Source organism: Nematolebias whitei, chromosome 19 (genome assembly GCF_014905685.2).
Source record: "Nematolebias whitei isolate Nwh7 chromosome 19, NemWhi1, whole genome shotgun sequence".
Taxonomy (NCBI): Eukaryota; Metazoa; Chordata; class Actinopteri; order Cyprinodontiformes; family Rivulidae; genus Nematolebias; species Nematolebias whitei.
This window is the reverse complement of record NC_056516.1, coordinates 38,683,000-38,699,986: the sequence shown is the minus strand read 5'-3', so window position 1 is coordinate 38,699,986 and position 16,987 is coordinate 38,683,000. Positions and strand designations below refer to the sequence as shown.

Here is a 16,987-nt window from a genome sequence, read left to right as displayed (position 1 = left end):
ATTTAACGTGACGTCAGCAGATTTAACGTGACTCGAGGTGACGTCAGCAGCTCGTTCAGGTGTCTTCCCTTTGGTCTGAACAGTTTAACGTCACACAAGTAAAAGTTCAAGTTTTCCCTCGAGGTTGGTCTGATCAGGTGAGGAGATAAAACTTCTCAGTGTTTTTTAAACTGTTTGGTAAATTTTTGCATTTTTTCTGTCTCCAGGAAACTTCAGCTACTACGATTCCAAACTTTAGTAAAATATCTGTGAACTGACTGAGCTATGGCTATTTTCTGATCTCTAAAACCAACTGGCTGTGGCGGCCATCTTGAATTGGATTGGCTACAAAAGTTAATCAGTTGTAATTCAACATCCAGTGATTTAATCCTGAACGTTTCATCAAAGTCTGAGAGGTTGATGATATATTTTGCTAACAGACACACATGTGCACACACTGACATGATTGTCCATCTTGTGGTGAAGCTGATCAAAGCAGCAGGCTGACATTTGAGGCTGAGCAGGAACAGAAGTGACTCAGACTCGTTCCATCTTCTCATCCTCCAGTTTTTGAGTTTTAATGTTTGTGTGTGTCAGTAAAGTTCATAACGTGAGGAACCGTTCTCACTGAGCTCAACTCCAACAGGAGCAGTTTGGAGCTCATCTCCTCAGGTCCTACCTCATCCTCAGGTTCTCCATGAACTGCTCCATGGTCACCTCGTCCAGCAGAACGAAGTCCGACTTGCCGAACTCCAGACCCTCCAGCTCGGCCATCCCTGCGCTCCTCGAAGCTCAAACAGAAGCAGAACGTGAGAGCAGGCGAGGAGCTCGGAGCCTGAAGCAGGAAGAGAAAGGAGGACGTGAGAGTGGAGGCGTGGCGAGATCTTTGGTGTGCTCATCACAGCTGTGGTTGCAAGCTGCAGCACGTCACCCAGAGGCTCAGAAAACGTTCACGCCTCTTCTGCATCCTCCTCCACGCCTCTTCCTGCCTCAAACATCTAGACATCTAACATGTCTAACCCGCCGCTCGCTCACTTTTATCTTTGGCTCCAGAAACAATTTCTGACTCTGACACGTGACCAATGTTCACTTTGGTGCCGCGAGAGGCCCCGAGTCCCTGACAGCTGTTTTATTTACAGACCAACACACGTTTGTTGTCGAAAAACAAACAACAACAACAAAGGTCGCTGAAATTATTAGAAATAAAAAGACAATAAAAATTAAAACTTTTCAATTTGGTTCAACTGAATTATTTTAAAACATGAACTTTACGTTGATCAACCTGCTGAGATTCTGTAACTCTGAGACCTCTGCACCTGTCCCCAGGTCTTCTGTCCACCTGTCCTCAGGTCTTCTGTCCACCTGTCCCCAGGTCTTCTGTCCACCTGTCCTCAGGTCTTCTGTCCACCTGTCCCCAGGTCTTCTGTCCACCTGTCCTCAGGTGTTCTGTCCTCAGGTGTTCTGTCCTCAGGTCTTCTGTCCTCAGGTGTCCAGGTCCAGTCCTGATCAAACTGCTCCAGCTGTCTCAGGTCTGAAGGTTCTTCTCCAGATGTTCAGCAGGGTTTAGATCAGGACTCTTGGGTCCAGGGTTTAGTTCTGGTCCAGTCCTGGTGTTTTGGGTCGTCTTGGAGGACCCATGAGCTGAGACTGACACCGAGCAGAACATTTAATCCAGAAGGTCTTGATAGTCTTGAGGTTTCATTGGACCCTGCACAGATCCAGATGCAGCACAGCAGGACCAGAACAGAACTGGGCCTCCTCCATGTTCCACTGTAGGTTCTGGTTCTTTTGGGTCTGTGGACATGAAGCTGATGGGCTCCAGTTGTCTCCTCTGTCCAGAGGACAGAGAAGACAGTCTGTTTTCTGATCTGTGTCCTCGGTTGTCTTCCATCAAGTCCACTCTGTCTCAGGCTGATGGTGAGGTCTGACCCTGATGACCTTTGACCTCTGATCTCTTTGAACATCTGGACTCTCTGGCCACCGTTCGTTTTATCTGCCTCTTCAGTTTGTCGTCACTTGTCTTCTTGTGGACACGTCCAGGGAGACTGTCTCCAGTCCCGTGGACCTTTAACCTCCTGAGTAATCTGCAGCTGCTCTCAGAGGAACATGGAGCTGATGGAGACGATCTGATTGTCTTTACCTTCAACATGTCAGTCGTCTCTGAGCTCCTGAGACACTCCGTCCTCAGCTTCCTGTGGTCCCTGGTCAGTGTTACACACCAGGATACCAGTCGGCCCTGTGACTACCTGTCCCCCTGTAAACAGCCTGGACACACCTGAGCTCACCGCTCATGAAACATCATGTTCTGGCACCAGAAGGTCCGACTCTCGATGGTGTGTAAGGTTAGTTTTGAAGAGAAGATCCTGAGCTCTGTAAGAGTTTGGCTGTGTGACCTTTGACCTCTGTGGGGTTTACTGAACACCTTCAGCCTTACAGCGGAGACACCGAGCGGACGAAGACGTAACTAACTCCTAGTTTTAACGGGCAAACTGAAGGTGGAATTATTGTGATGGGATTTACCTGTATAAATAAAGGTTGATTGATTGATTGATTGATTGATTGTGTAAAATTGTTAAAGTTATGCAAACGCTCTGATTAAAGCTCAGATTTTTATTTTACAATAATAAACGTGGATTGGATTCAAGCAGCTATGAGTTCATAAAGTCACATATTTCTGTTTCATAAAACACCATCAGTTTATTTTAAACAGTTGTGCAGGTGAGTCTGAGGGAGGAGGAGCCACAGCGCCTCCTGCTGGACAGAGGAGGACAAGCCTGGACCAGAATATAAAGATTAAAAAATTATATTTTACTTTATTTACAAATAGTTTCCTCATAGAAATACAGATTTATTCAGTTCCTTCAGAAACTTTGTTCTCCTTGAAATCTTCAGTAAACGGGCTCAGTTTTCTTCTGCTCATTTTAGCTTTTAGCTACTGTTGTGCTACTTTTAGATTATAGCTACTATTTAGCTAATTTTAGATAGTTTGAATTAATTTAGCTATTGTTTGCTCATTTTAGCTTTTAGCCAGTGTTGTGCTAATTTTAGCTACAGTTTACTTAATTTTGCTTTAAGCTAGTTTACTCATTTTAGCTTTTAGCCACTGTTGTGCTAATAGTTTTAGTGACAGTTTAACTCAGTTTAACTCATTTTAACTTGTGTAATTTTTCTAATTTTAGCTTTTAGCTACTGTTGTGCTCATCTTAGATTATAGCTACAATTTAGCTAATTTTAGCTAGTTTTACTTCATTTAGCTATAAAGTACTTTGCTCATTTTAGCTTTTAGCTACTGTTGTGCTAATAGTTTTAGTGACCGTTTTACGCTTTGTAGCTCATGTAATTTTTCTAATTTTAGCTTTTAGTTACTGTTTTGGCTTCTTTTCTGCACGTTTGCATTTTTCCATGTCTGCGTTCAGACGGTGTTTTTGTAAAAAGCCGTTTTTATCAGTTTAGATTTAGACAAAATGTTTAAAAATCTTCAACTAAAGAGACAAACCAGAAGTTTTCAGGTTCTGCTTTTTTGTTGCAAATTTCTGATAAATTTAGCTGTTAAAAGTAAATCTGATCAGACCTGAGCTCGAGTCGTCCTCCACCTCCTGCAGAGCGCTCACCTTCAGCTGATGTGGTTCTGGAGGTTCGGCTGCTTTTCAGATCCTCATCAGAACTTCCTCTGGGTCTCTTCCTCCTCACACTTCCTCTCTGCTGCTCCGGCCTCAGAGGCGTCACATCGACAACACAACACGGACACCAACCAGTCACATTTAATTTAATTAAATTTAATTCATTTAATCAACAAACACCTCAGGAGTGAATTCAAAAGTTCAACATTTAATAAAACAAAGAACTCGTAAAAACTGGACGAGTTGGAGTCAACTGGATTCAAGATGGCCGCCGCAGCTGTTTAAAGCTGGTTTTAATCAGTTTAAACTCATTTTGTATATTTATATTTTTGTTCAAGTTTAAAACAGAAACAGATGATTCTGTGGTTCTGCAGGAAAAATGTGAGCAGTTATCATCTAACCTGTTGTACATAGCTCTCTGAACAGCTGACATTTGAAGAAATGACCAGACGGTCAAAGTGGATCAGAACCGACAGCTCCAGAACTTCAGCTCACCGTTTTATAAACGTGTTTTTGAAATTTATGGGTAATGAAATAAATGTGGATGAGGAGAAAGCAGCAGAAGCAGCTAGCTGTGGCACTTCCTGTGCAGCCAAGGGGTGCTATAAGCTAGCTGATTAGCCATTAGCTTACAGTCACATTTTAACTGCATTTCTCCAAACTGAGGCCACAGAGAGAGCCATCTGCAACAGGTAAGATATTAATTATTCGACATGCTTCCTCATGAATAACCTTCGACTCCTCATTTAAAAACCTTCATTTTGTGTCTTATTGTAGCAGTTTAGGATTTTAGAAACTAGAAAACATAAAATATGCCCAAAGATAAAGAATATTTGATCGTTTTTCTTTCTTTCTCTTTTTAAACTTCTGTTTTTATTTTTTTCTTGGAATTAAACTAAAACTAAAAACACTTAGTTTTCACAGGAGAAGACAGATTTTGTCCTTCTTCTGGTCTAGTTTTTCTGACTGTCTCTTTTCCCGGGACTCGGACAGACTCGCAGGTCCTGATGGGGGGGACCCAGCCGCTTCACCTGCAGACGGACCGACGGCGCCTCCTCCTCCTCCTCCTCCTCCGGAGCTCTTCGGACCAGGCAGCGGCACCGAGCTGCTCCTCCCTCTGGAGGTTGTCGCCACGGTCCGTCCTCTGGGTCCTGGTCGCTCGACCGGCTTCGTTTTCTTCAGACTAAAACTGGAAAAAAAACGTTTAGTTTTCCCGGGAGAGGACACACGTTTTTCCTCCTTCTGACTCCGTCTGCTCGGAGCAGCAGGTCCTGACGGGGAGGAACCAGCCACTGCGCCTCCTCCGGAGTTCTTTGGACCAGGCAGCGGCACCGAGCTGCTCCTCTTAGCCACGGTCCGACTCCTGGGTCCTGATTGGTCGATCAGTTTTCCCAGCAGCCTTTGCTTCAGCTCGTAGCTGTCTTTGGACGGACCGATGAGGTGCAGTCGGTCCTCCATCTTACAGACCAGAACTGACCCAGAGATGTTCTGGTTTTGCTGAATCCTCTCTAACAGAACTTGTCCCCGCTGGTTCAAGTCCCTCAGAGGAACTTCCTGTGTCCTTAGAGACTGGCTCAGATCATCCAGAAGGTTCTGCAGCTTCCTGGACCTCCGTCCCTGAAAACTGATGATGGTGCTCTCACCATCCTCCCTCGTCATAATTTCTACACCACGGCCGGTCCGGATGCTGTTGAGCTCGTTTGTCCTGAGCTGTTGGGCGTACCTGAACACATCAGAGTCCACGATGATCGACTCTCCAGACGCCTGGTGGTCCACAGACGAGGAGGTCCTGTAGTCCTGGGCGGCTGGATGTCTCTGTGAGGAGGAGGAAGGAGGCTCAGATCTTCCTCCATCAGGATCACTTTCAGTGTAGTGTTCAGAACCAGCTCCAGGAGGAACCAGAGGAACAACGAGCTGGTCCAAATGGGCCTTCAGAGCTTTCAGCTCCATAAAATAACCCTGAACCTGAACCTGGCCTCGGCCCAGATCCTGAACTTTAAAGCCATGTGACCTGATCGTCCTCTGCACCTCCGCCCGATCCAGGAAACGATCCATGAGGATCGTAGCTTCAACCTGGACATCCATCTGAGAACGACGGACACAAAGAAGAACACGTTTAGAACCTGTGAACAGAACCACTTCGTTCAGCAGAACAAACAAACGGATCAATTCACTGAAGATTAATTTCATGACCGAACTAAAGCAGATTATTTTTAGGTTATAAACCATTTACTACAAAATGATACAAACAAACACGTCGATGACATCTGCATCACGACACGACCGATCTGTGATCATCAGTAAAATCATCTGGACCATGTTAGACTCGTGGTTCCTCTACAAAGATCAGGAAAACATCAGTGCAGAGAGCAGGAAGATCCGTTTTCACTTTCATTATTTTATAAAACGGAATTTTAAATGTCCTTTTGCGATCAACAAAGTACCAAATTTCTTACAGAACCAACCAAACAACCTTCCTACCAAGCAAACTACACAAATGACCTACTAAAGGCATCTGCTGTAGGACCTTTAATGAACAGGACCTTGGTCTGATTAGAAAGTCTGATTGATCCAGTTCAGTCATAAAGAAGTGGGATATTGGGATAAATTAGTGGGAAAATAAAAATGATAAACTGGGATAAATTAGATAGTGGGATATAAACAGGAAGTCGGTCCCAGAAGTTCTTCCTTTGATTTTATCCTCAAATGGTGTCCCCATTGAGTTTGTTGATTCCTATAAATATTTGGGTATCTTGGTCGATTCACATCTTTTAAGCTCCACGTGTTAAACTTGGTAAAGAAACTGGAAGTTAAACTGGGTTTCTTTTTCAGAAACAGATCCTGTCTAACTCTGAACCCTGAGGAACACCTTGTATCTGTGACTTTCCTTCCCTCCATTGATTACGGTGACATTATTTACATGAACGCTCCTACAAGAACCTGCAGATGTTGGATGCTGCAGATGTTGGATGCTGCAGATGTTGGATGCTGTCTATCATGGTGCACTAAGATTCATAACTGGCTGTAACTACCGTACCCACCACTGCACCCAGTATTCACTGGTTAACTGGTCACCATTACCTTCACACAGACTCTCCCACTGGTACATCTTCATCTTTAAATCACTTCCTGGTCTGCTGCCTTCATACATCTCCTCCTACATGTCTCTGTGTGAGTGCAGCTACAGCGTGCGCTCTCAGGACATCATTACCTGCAGTGTTCCCTCAGTGAGGACTGAACTAGACAAAAGGACCTTCTCCTACTCCGCTCCTGTTTCCTGGAATATCTTACAAACAGACCTGAAGCTCTGGACCTTTGACCTCTCTAAGTGGCTTTAAGAATCTGTTGGACTCCTGGCAGGGACCAATGCAAACATGTTCCTGTTTTTAGATTCTACATTTGACTTATAATCTAGCTGTTTTTTTGTTACTTTTTAATCCCATTTTATTTTCACTTTTTATTCTCACTTTGTACACATCCTTTATGATTGTCTATTGTTGTCATCACTCTTTATTAAAATCAGGTGTCTCTTGTAAATTTAGTAACAAAAAGAGAACTGTTGATGATCCATTTAAAATTGAGGCTGTTGAGATTTGTAGAGTTAATGAGATTAAATTTTTGGGTGTAATCATTGATGAACAGCTAACATGGAAAAATCACATAAATTCTGTAAGAACAAAAATATCTAAATGTATTGCACTACTATACAAAGTCAGGGAATTATTAAATGATAAAGCTCTGTACATGTTGTATAACACAATCATTGTTCCACATTTAATCTATTGCATTGATGTTTGGGGGAAAGCGTGTAAAACTTTTACAAAACCTATTTTCATTTTACAGAAAAGAGCTGTAAGAATTATCACCAGAAAGCATTACAGTCACCCATCAAGTACATTATTTTATCAACTGAAGTTATTGAAGTTCCATGATTTGGTAGATTATAGTATTTTATCAGTTATGTATAGGGCTCAAAATAACACATTACCATTAAATATCCAAAGAAATTTTGTTAAAAGACAAAGTTGTTACAATCTTAAGGGGATAGAGATATTTGTCAAACCAAAATTCAGAACTAGTCTGAAGGGAAGGTCTACCTCAATCCAAGGAGTTGGATTGTGGAATGTTCTAGAGAGTGATGTGAAAAATGTCAAGTCAATGTGAACATTTAAGAAAAAGATCAAAGCTGAATTGTTAAAAAAGTATATATGAAGTAGCTTAGTGTGTGTTTTGTATTAGAATTAGAAAAATTAGAAAGTTATTCATTTTGTTCTGTTACTTGAAGATTATTATGTCTGAAATAATTGTTTGAAAAAAGGGGCAGATATAATAAGATTTTTTCTTCTTTCTGCTGCCTTTCATTTTAAATCTTTTGTATCTTTTTATATTGTTATGGAATTGTTTTGTACTTTTTTAAAATGAATAAACTTTATACCATACCATACCATAAATGAGTCCCCGAGGCTCAATGGGATTAACCTGTATAAAGATTAAATTAAAAAAAGTTATGTTTAGCCTGCAGTGTGGATCCTAGATCTTTATAGTGTGTTTATTTTTATTCTAGCAACATGTTTTTTTTATAAATGTTAAATCAACAGTTTTGTTTGCTCTTTAACCTTTGATCGACCCGAGCTTCTTTAAACGTCTCACCGGAAGTGAAAGTACCTGTCAAGGTGTTTGTGGTTTTAGATTTATTTTACTGAGCAACAATACTCATAAAACCAATTAAACTTTAAATAATAACAATTTTAAAGGCATTACAGGAACAAAAACGACGTAAACCTTTAACTTGTAAAAGAAGAATCTATGTCCAACCTTCAAACAGTCCGTGATGTTTACAGCTCTTAAACTTTACTAGTTCTAGCTTCAGTCTGCGCATGCGCACAAACGCTCCGATTGACAAGTTTCACTTTCAAACTGAGCATGCGCACAACATGTGGGAGTAATTTACTGTTTATTACCTTTTTCCAATGTTGAAAACTTCAGTTCTGCACATTTCTCATGAAAAAAAAGGTTAAAACCGAAACCTGTGACGTCATATCCGTTATAGACCCACAAAAGTCAGAGTCAGAGATTCTTTATTGTCATTCGCACCTCATGTGGTACATGTGGTGGAGCGAAACTATGTACACAGGGTCCCAGTTACATCCAACAATAAAATGTATAAGAAAAACAGTAATAACATCTAAGATATGAACTAAGAAAAACATTAACTAAATATACACTAAGCACTCATAACAAAAGTAAAACTTATACAAAAAAAAAAATCTGACTTTATTTTTATTTTTTTAATTTTTTAAAAGACATTTAAGATTTTTTTCAGATTCGTGTTTTCTTTAGGCTGCACGAGAAACAACTAACTGAATTCACTTCGAATAGATTTAATGTCTATCTGAACAAAAACAATATTAATAATTTTTAATCCTCGTATTTTAATCCAACTAGAATCGGATAAAATAAGAAATGTGTTTTCATTACAAATTATGTTAGTATTAAAATAAAAACACTTGACTTATTATATATATATATATATAAATAAATATATATGAACGTTTCTGTTGTGACTCGTGCAGTTCCTAACTTTGCCACCAGATGGCACCAGCTCCTACAGCTGACATTTTTATTGTTTTGAAAGTTTTTAATGGTAAAAGGGTGTCAGCAAAGGTCAAAGGAAAAGTTTACAAGACAGTGGTGAGACCAGCTATGTTGTATGGTCTGGAGACAGAGACATGGACAAAAAGACAGGAGACAGAACTGGAAGTGTCAGAAATGAAGATGTTGAGGTTCTCCTTAGGAGAGACAAGGATGGAGAAGATCAGGAATGAGATCATCAGAGGTACAGCACAGGTTGAACAACTGGGAGATAAAGTTGGAGAGGACACACTGAGATTGTGTGGACATGTCCAAAGGAGGGACAGTGGTATGGACATGTCCAGAGGAGGGACAGTGGGTATATCGGTAGAAGGATGTTAGAAATGCAGCTGCAAGAAAAAGACAAAGAGGAGACGTATGGATGCAGTTAGAGAGGACATGGAGGTAGTTGGAGTGAGGACGGAGGACACAGAGGACAGAGTGAGGACATAGGACACAGAGGACAAAGTGAAGTGGAGGAGGACTCACTGTGGACACCCCTGAAGAGAGAAAAGCTGAAAGAAGTTTATTGTCATGAAGCGAGTCAGAAATATTTGAGAATAGTTTAGTTTTTTTAAGTTCTTGTTTGTAAATAATCCTCAGATTTACTTTTTTTTCCCCAGCAGACGATGAAATAGATAAAATAGATAAAATAGATAAAACAGATGAATAAAACAAGTTGAAATGAGTTTTTAGATTAAAAAACCCAACATTTATTATTTCATATACTTCAACATATTGTACGTACATTTATAAACAGTCGGGATGAATTACGTCACTTTCATTTTTCAAACTAAACTTTTTTTAAAGGATTTAACTAAAAACACTTTGTTTTTCAAATTCCTTGAAATATTCCAATAAAAGTAATAAAAGGCAACAGTTTATTTAATTCAATAAACGCATTAATTTTTTGATTACATTTTTTAACATTAAAACTTTATTCCAGTGGACTTTTGTAAAATGTGATGTGAGAAAACCTTTGTGCAACTCGACCATCAGAGTATTTACTTCAGCTTTTTATACTTTCATTGGAATTGGAGTATTTTGTTTATTTACCGACTGTAAAGGAATCCAGCAGCTGGAGCAGATGTGAAGAAGTCCATGCAGAAAGAACGGGTTTGAAACTTCTTTTGTTTTATATAAAACCAGTCGATGCAAACAAACGGAGCACAGTGTGAAATAAAAAAGGACAAGGCTGGAAACACGTGGTCTGAAGCGGAAACCTTTGGATTAAAACAGATTATAAAACACGAGAACAAACTGCAGCGTTCTGCTTCTATTCTTCGTCTGAAGATCCCTCCCAGTTCACTTTAGCTGCTTTCCTTCCTGCTGTGAAGAACACGGAGGATCAGTTTTAGACCGGACCCCTCAGCATCAACAGGAAGTGAAATTAAACCAGTACCTGGTCTGGACTTCGTCAGAGCTGCCGCTGACCCTCCAACGTCGCACCTCTTCAGCAGGACTCGAGCCGTTTTGGTCACCTGAGGGTGTTTGAGCGTCGGAGCCGTCGCCTCGTCCTCGGAAACGTTGCTCGACTCGTCTGAAACAAAAAGGTTTTAATGAAAAGTCACACTTATCTCATCGAGTTTGCTCCTGTTCTACATCACTTAGTCAAGGAGTTCCTCAGGGTTGAGTGTTTGGAGCGATACTTTTGACTTTATTTATGTCAAGTTATTAGGCAGGACGGGATCAACACTATTTATCTCTAATATTTATCCATGAGACATGATGAACCCAAGCTCGTCTGAGAGACATAAACACCTGGATAACCCCTAATGTTCCACTTTTAAACTCGGAGGTTGTTTCATGTCTCCAACAACCGTGTGATCGATCACTGAAGCGTTGGTTTGAACAGAGTTGCTGTCGCCGCTAATTCAGAACTCCATTGGGATTCTGCTGTTAACAGCCACCGGGCCGCGCATCGAGGCCAAGTACTCCTCTCTCCGTTGTAGAGGTAAAACAATTAATTTCTGATATATAATGGAAGCAGAATTGTGCACAAATGTCTGATATATGCACCCAGTTGTTGTTTGATGCATTAGTTATATTTTTTGTGTGTTTTGGTACTTTCTGTATTGACGCTAAAACGGTAATGAAGTTTTGAATGTCGGTAAAATCAATTGAAAAGAATGTAGCTACACATAACTTGATGCATGCTCAATAATCAGGTAGGAAAAAAGTTAAGTCAGATCCTCTGGATGGGTTAAAAAAAAATTAAAAATTGTTGAAATGTTTCATCTTTTATCCAAAGGACTTCTTCAGTCTGAGGAGCTGCAACAAACTCAGTCTTATAAACAGCAGCTTCTCATAGTGGATCAGTTTGTTGACATCCAGAACCAGCTGCTCACATGATCCAGGACGATCGGCCTGACAACGGCTCGTTAGTGCCCTGATGGCCGCTTGTTATTCGCAGGGGGCTGCGTGGTACTAGCAATAACAACAATGTAGTTTTTAATTGTAGTTTTTTGTGGAGTACTTGATGCGGTCCAGCCTCGCCCAGACTCCTCCTCCAGCGGCCCCCAGGTAAGTTCAGTTTGAGACCCCTGGTGTAAAGTTTGAAATTTCCTTCATGTTCAAAGGATCTCCTGGATTATTGAGCATGGACTTTGTTGTTCAAAGGATTATATTTAAGTGAGCCGAGGTTTTAGTGTCAGTCCGCTGAGACTTTGCTCTCGTTGGGATGAAACATGAAATATTTTGTTGAAGGGTTTTAAGACGACCGTGTCAACAATCATCAAGAAGTTTCTTTATTTTAAGTAAAACCGACACAACTCATGTAGTTTCTGTCCTGAGACTTGGTCTTTACCTGTTGGAGGTTTTTTTCTTGGACTTTTTGTTTTCTTCTTCTGAGTCGATGCTTTCGTTTTGTTTGTCTTTACCGGGTGAACCAACGGTTCGTCGTCGGAGCTCCCATCACTCGTTTCTGCCAAACAGACGCAGCAGAGACGTTCAGGACGTATTCGTGGTGGGACACTCGCCGAACCTTCAGGCTTCCTGTTGGATTACCTTTTGTCTTTTTGGCCAGCCGGCCTCGAGACACGTTGCTCTTCTTCGCGTTTTTCTTCCGGGAAACGAGTTTGGTCAGAGGAACGTCGTCTTCGTCCGAGTTTTTCTCTGAGGATGAAGAGTCTTTGAAAAGCCAGAGAAGTTAGTGTTTGAACAGCGTGAGGTTAAAGCGTGAGCGCTGCTCAAGAAGCTGCCGACCTTTCTGTGTTTTTGCTCTTCGTCCTCTCCTGTTGGACGAAGTCGTTTTGTCTTTGGGAGCGTCCGATCTTTTCTTCGTTAAAGTCGCCAGAGGCTCGTCGTCTGAGCTGTGCTCGCTGTGCGTCTCAGCGTAATTAACTAAAACAACAAGTACAATTTAATCACAACAACAAAGAGGAAGAACTGCTTCGTGGTGTTGGACCTACCGCTCTTCCTGGCCGCGTTCCGTTGGGATTTAAAACCTGGAGTTGCTTGTTTAGGCGAGGCGAGAGAAGCTCTTCTCTTCTGCCGTGGCTGAAGCTTCTTGGCAATTTCAATTAAAGGTTCGTCATCTGAGCTTTCGTGTTTATCTGGCGACGCTGTGGAGACAAACGGATGACAGGAGTGAAAATCAAAACGTAAACAACAACAACCCCAGACAGGAAGTGATCTCACCTTCCCTCTTCCTGTTAGCAGATTTTTTTGGCGTCACTGAGCTCCGTTTTTTTGCTGGTTTGGACGTTTTGGCGATTTTGATCAGAGGCTCGTTGTCAGAGTCGCCGTCAGTGTCGGGCTCTGAAGAGACAAATGTTTAAAAAGTTTAAACAAACCGAAGCCCCGCTGAAGAACAGGGGTGACACGGAGTAAAGGAGCCACCTGGTTTGGAAGGAGCAGCTTTCTTTTTGCCTTTTTTCTTCTTTATCTGCGGCTCGTCGTCCGAGGAATCATCTATGAGAAAAGATCCAAACGTGACGGTAGAAAGAATTAAACCCGGGTTAAAACAACTCCGTGCATCTTTTGTTCCTCTTCACCTTTGTTTGTTTTGGAGTTCGTGTTGGACGTCAAGCTGTGGCCGTTGTCACGAGAACTCTTGTTGAGCTTTGGCTTCTCAAGCAGCTTCGACAGTGGGATGAAATCATCTTCAGAGCTGGAGTTGTCCTTGTCTGATTGGTCAGAAAAATGAGAACTGATCATTATAATTAACATAATTATATATATATTATATTAATATAATTATAATTATTACAGATGGTTTATAGATGTCGGTACGTTTTAACACCTGGAACAGCTGACTCAGAAATATTATAGAAAATAACAAGAATATTGTGATAAAAGTGAGAAAACTAGTCTGAACCTGTTTAAAATATTCTGTTGGTCTTTATGCAGTTTCTCCCGACAAAGACCTGGTTCTGACTGGACTGAGCAGATCTGAGTTCCCACCAAGAGAAGAAGGTCCGTTCTTTACACAAATCTGTTACTTAGCCTTGGATGAGTTCTGGTCCATCCCTTGAGTTTAGTTTTTAATGTATGAATGATTCAGAGTTAAAAACATTCCTCACGTGGAGGGAAAACGGCAAAGAACAAAGAAAAAACTCTGAAGAACCCAAGAAGCCTTAAATGTTGATAAAGACCACATGAAGGTCTGGATCATGATGCGGGGGGATAAGTATCAAAAGATGAGGACTGGGCAGCGCTGTGCACGTGTACACGCTGACTGGTTTATGTGGGACTCACCTGGTTCACCTGCGGAGCGACGATCAGCCGTGTCCGAGTCAGCGGAGTCCATTGTGACGGTCAGCCACCCCCTTCTTTAAAAATATAAATGATTTACAGCTTCAGTGCGTCTGTACGTTCACCCGACAGCGTCACCGGGACACAGAGACGGTTACCGCCACGCGAAAATACAGACAATGGACAGAAAACAATCGGTTTCATCGACTCGCCTCTTTCTCTTCCGTTTAGGTTGTACGTCGGCGCGTGTTGATGACGTAACGCACACGAGCCCTCAGGGTCGCTTAGCAACAAAACTGAACTGAGTTGGCTTCAAAATATTTATTACCAGCTAAATTTAGCTAACTAGCCTATAGGTGGCTACATTAGTGAACTATAGCTAAATTAGTATAACAGCCGGTAAATGTAACTAACCTGCTGGTGGCTAAAATGTTATCATAGCACCTAAATTTATTTAATTATAACTAGCTAACTAACCCATAGTAGCTACATTTAGCATAAATTGCTAAATTATTATGCTTAGATATATTTAGCTAATTATTTTTTCATTCTAATTAAATTTGTTTTACAGAGAGCACCTTTTCAGGTGAAACTACGTTTCTTTTTATTATTTTTTTTACATTTTATAATAGCCTAAAGGCGATAACTTGGACATAATAAATATTTTACAACTGTGTGGAATCAGAAAGGGCATCGGGTATAAAACCTTTGACTAATCAAATGTGAACTGAGAATGGGGAGCAGGTGGAAGAGAGCCTGGGGAGATGGTCAGCTCTGGAGAGAAGATTGGAAAGAAACCAGTAGAATGAAAGACGGAGCCTGTGTGAATGGGACGGAGACAGGTGGAACAGTGGATCCAGTTGCTGACTGGACTTATGTTACAATTTCTAACGAGCAATTTGTGTAGAAAACAAGCGGACTTTAAAATTTAATTTTTTTTTAAAGCATCCACGAATAAAACTACTTTACAGAGTTATTAGCTCAGTTTATTACACACAGACAAGATAAATAATCGAGCACTAGAACATCAGACAAACAGGAAGTGACGCACAAGCCTAAACGTCATTCGCTGACACGAATCACAAAACGTTGTTCAACTCCAAACCTCAGGAACTTTATTGTTCAGAGAAAACAGCAACAGTCCAATCTTTGAGTTACAACTGGGTTTTCCTGAAAACATCCCTGAGAAAGCAAAGGGGGAGGTCATCTGGTTCTGAAAACACACCACACAGATTTATATTTATTTTTTACTGCTTTAAACCAAAAGTGCTAAAAACTAAGTAATCATCAGTTAACGTCATCGATCCTAGAAAACCACAAGAACTAGTTTGAATCAGGACGATTGGATCAAACTTCAGTAATTTACTCAGATATTCTGAACGACCCTGTTAATCAGTATTAATCAGTTTATTCGTGATTAGAAGCCTGAGAGTTTACCGATGTTCCACGCAGCCTAAATCCCCTGAAATCAAACCACTGAATTATCATTTCACTGAAACAGGATCCTGCTTTTCCACTCAGCTGCATCTTGAGCACAACTTTATATGACATAAAAAAATGAGCGCTTCAGCTCGAATCTGCAGAAAAGGTTCTGGAAAGTCCACCTTGACCCCGCGACAGCGCGGGCTCTTCTCACGGAGCGATTCGCGGTACGAGTCCGGCGGTGGCGTGCTGGTCTGTTCGGGTCCGGGAGCCCCTGCTGGTGTTTTACAGAGATGGGGACAAACCTAAACGGCAGCCATCTTGCTGGCCTCTCTGACGCCACTGAGGTAGGCTCCTGTCACCGTCTGAGGGAAGTGTCGGTTTGTGGCCTGAAGAGCAAACAGTCACATTAAAGTTGTGGAAAAATGAAACGTTCCAGACTTCTCTCGGTTCGAGTCCTTGACCCGGAACGTTTAGACCAAGACCTGCGACTCAGACAGGAAGTTCTTAAACCTCTCAGAAGAACGAAGAGGTTGGAGGAAGTGGGCGTTACCTCGCCGGCGAAGAAGACTTTTCCCTGAACGTCTTCAGCCAGGACGTCGTAGGCCTCGCCACTGCCCCCCGTCCTCACAAAGCTGTAGGACATCTGGGACCACACGTCTTTGCTCCAATGTGTGACGAAAAAGCTCACAGGCTCTGGGACTTCCTGTCAACAACAAACAAACAACAACAACAAAAACCTTCTTTCACTGCTCAGATTTTTAACGATCGGTGAAACTAAAATCAGAGACTTTGTTTTCAGATAACGGGGATTATCCAGTCCTGTTCTAAAAGTCCCACTGAAAGACACGTGCATGGACAGACAGACTGACCCTAAAGCCTACCTGCTCTTTGAACAGTTCTCTCAGGACCCTCAGGCACTCGTCGACCACCTCTTTGTCCTCCAGGTCCTGAACAGCAGGAACAGCCTCACCGGATATGATCGACATCAACACGGCCTGTTTCCCCTGTCCACGAAACAAAAACTTTTTAATCGGACCCATCGCTGCACTGGTCCGTCCTCTGGTTCTGGACTCAGGTCTCGGGGGCAGCATCTGGATCAGGGAAGTCCACAGCCACCTCTTCCAGCACTTCTGGAGGACTCTGAGGAGTTCCCAGACCAGCAGAGAGACTGTCTCTCCAGCGTGTCCTGGGTCTTCCTCGGGATATCCTCTCAGTTGGACATGTCCAGATGTCTGAACCTCCTCGTCTCCTCTGGATGTGGAGGAGCGGAGGTTCTACTCCGAGTCTCTCCTGATAATTGAACTTCTCACCCTGTCTCTAAGGGAGAGTCCAGCTACCCTGCAGAGAACTCATTCAGACCTTGTGGATCCAGCACCTTAGGGGAGGAACATAAACCGAGCTCCTGCAGTTCAGCTCCATCTTCACCACAAAGGACCGGAACAGAGTCCATAATACTGCAGAAGCTGCACAGAATCTCCTGCTCCATTTCCTCATCACTGAGAACAAAACCCTGAGGAACCTGAGCCCCTCCACCTGAGCTCCTCCACCTGAGCCCCTCCACCTGAGCCCCTCCACCTGAGCCCCTCCACCTGAGCCCCTCCACCTGAGCTCCTCCACCTGAGCCCCTCCACCTGAGC

At 42.2% G+C, this 16,987-nt stretch overlaps 3 protein-coding genes across 4 annotated transcripts in view; all 3 read right to left on the bottom strand.

Annotated features, from left to right (window-relative positions):
- Positions 1 to 771, bottom strand: part of myo1g (myosin IG) — a 41,977-nt gene extending 41,206 nt beyond the window's left edge. Inside the window, exon 1 of the mRNA XM_037693504.1 lies at positions 659 to 771. Within this exon, the coding sequence (XP_037549432.1) occupies positions 659 to 753 (95 nt within the window). The 5' untranslated portion in view covers positions 754 to 771. The remainder of the gene's footprint in view (positions 1 to 658) is intronic.
- Positions 772 to 9,998: 9,227 nt separating this feature from the next.
- LOC119425954 (nucleolin 1) lies at positions 9,999 to 14,185 on the bottom strand. 2 transcript variants are annotated; one of them, XM_037693512.1, is made up of 11 exons: positions 14,138 to 14,185; positions 13,929 to 14,002; positions 13,226 to 13,357; positions 13,071 to 13,142; positions 12,870 to 12,989; positions 12,641 to 12,793; positions 12,435 to 12,572; positions 12,237 to 12,359; positions 12,037 to 12,153; positions 10,633 to 10,770; positions 9,999 to 10,559 (listed from the first exon to the last, which is right to left on the bottom strand). In XM_037693512.1, exons 2-11 carry the CDS (start codon positions 13,978 to 13,980, stop codon positions 10,507 to 10,509), a joined length of 1,098 nt encoding a protein of 365 aa, XP_037549440.1. In that variant the 5' UTR covers positions 13,981 to 14,002; positions 14,138 to 14,185; the 3' UTR covers positions 9,999 to 10,506. The 2 variants fall into 2 exon arrangements, with proteins under 2 accessions (XP_037549440.1, XP_037549439.1); XM_037693511.1 differs by having other exon boundaries at positions 13,929 to 14,170.
- Positions 14,186 to 15,080: 895 nt separating this feature from the next.
- Positions 15,081 to 16,987, bottom strand: part of LOC119425949 (lysine-specific histone demethylase 1B) — a 10,211-nt gene continuing 8,304 nt past the window's right edge. The window contains exons 19-21 of the mRNA XM_037693506.1: positions 16,232 to 16,354; positions 15,901 to 16,053; positions 15,081 to 15,736 (exon numbers count right to left, since the gene is read on the bottom strand). Coding sequence (XP_037549434.1) covers positions 15,653 to 15,736; positions 15,901 to 16,053; positions 16,232 to 16,354 — 360 coding nt within the window. The 3' untranslated portion in view covers positions 15,081 to 15,652. The remainder of the gene's footprint in view (positions 15,737 to 15,900; positions 16,054 to 16,231; positions 16,355 to 16,987) is intronic.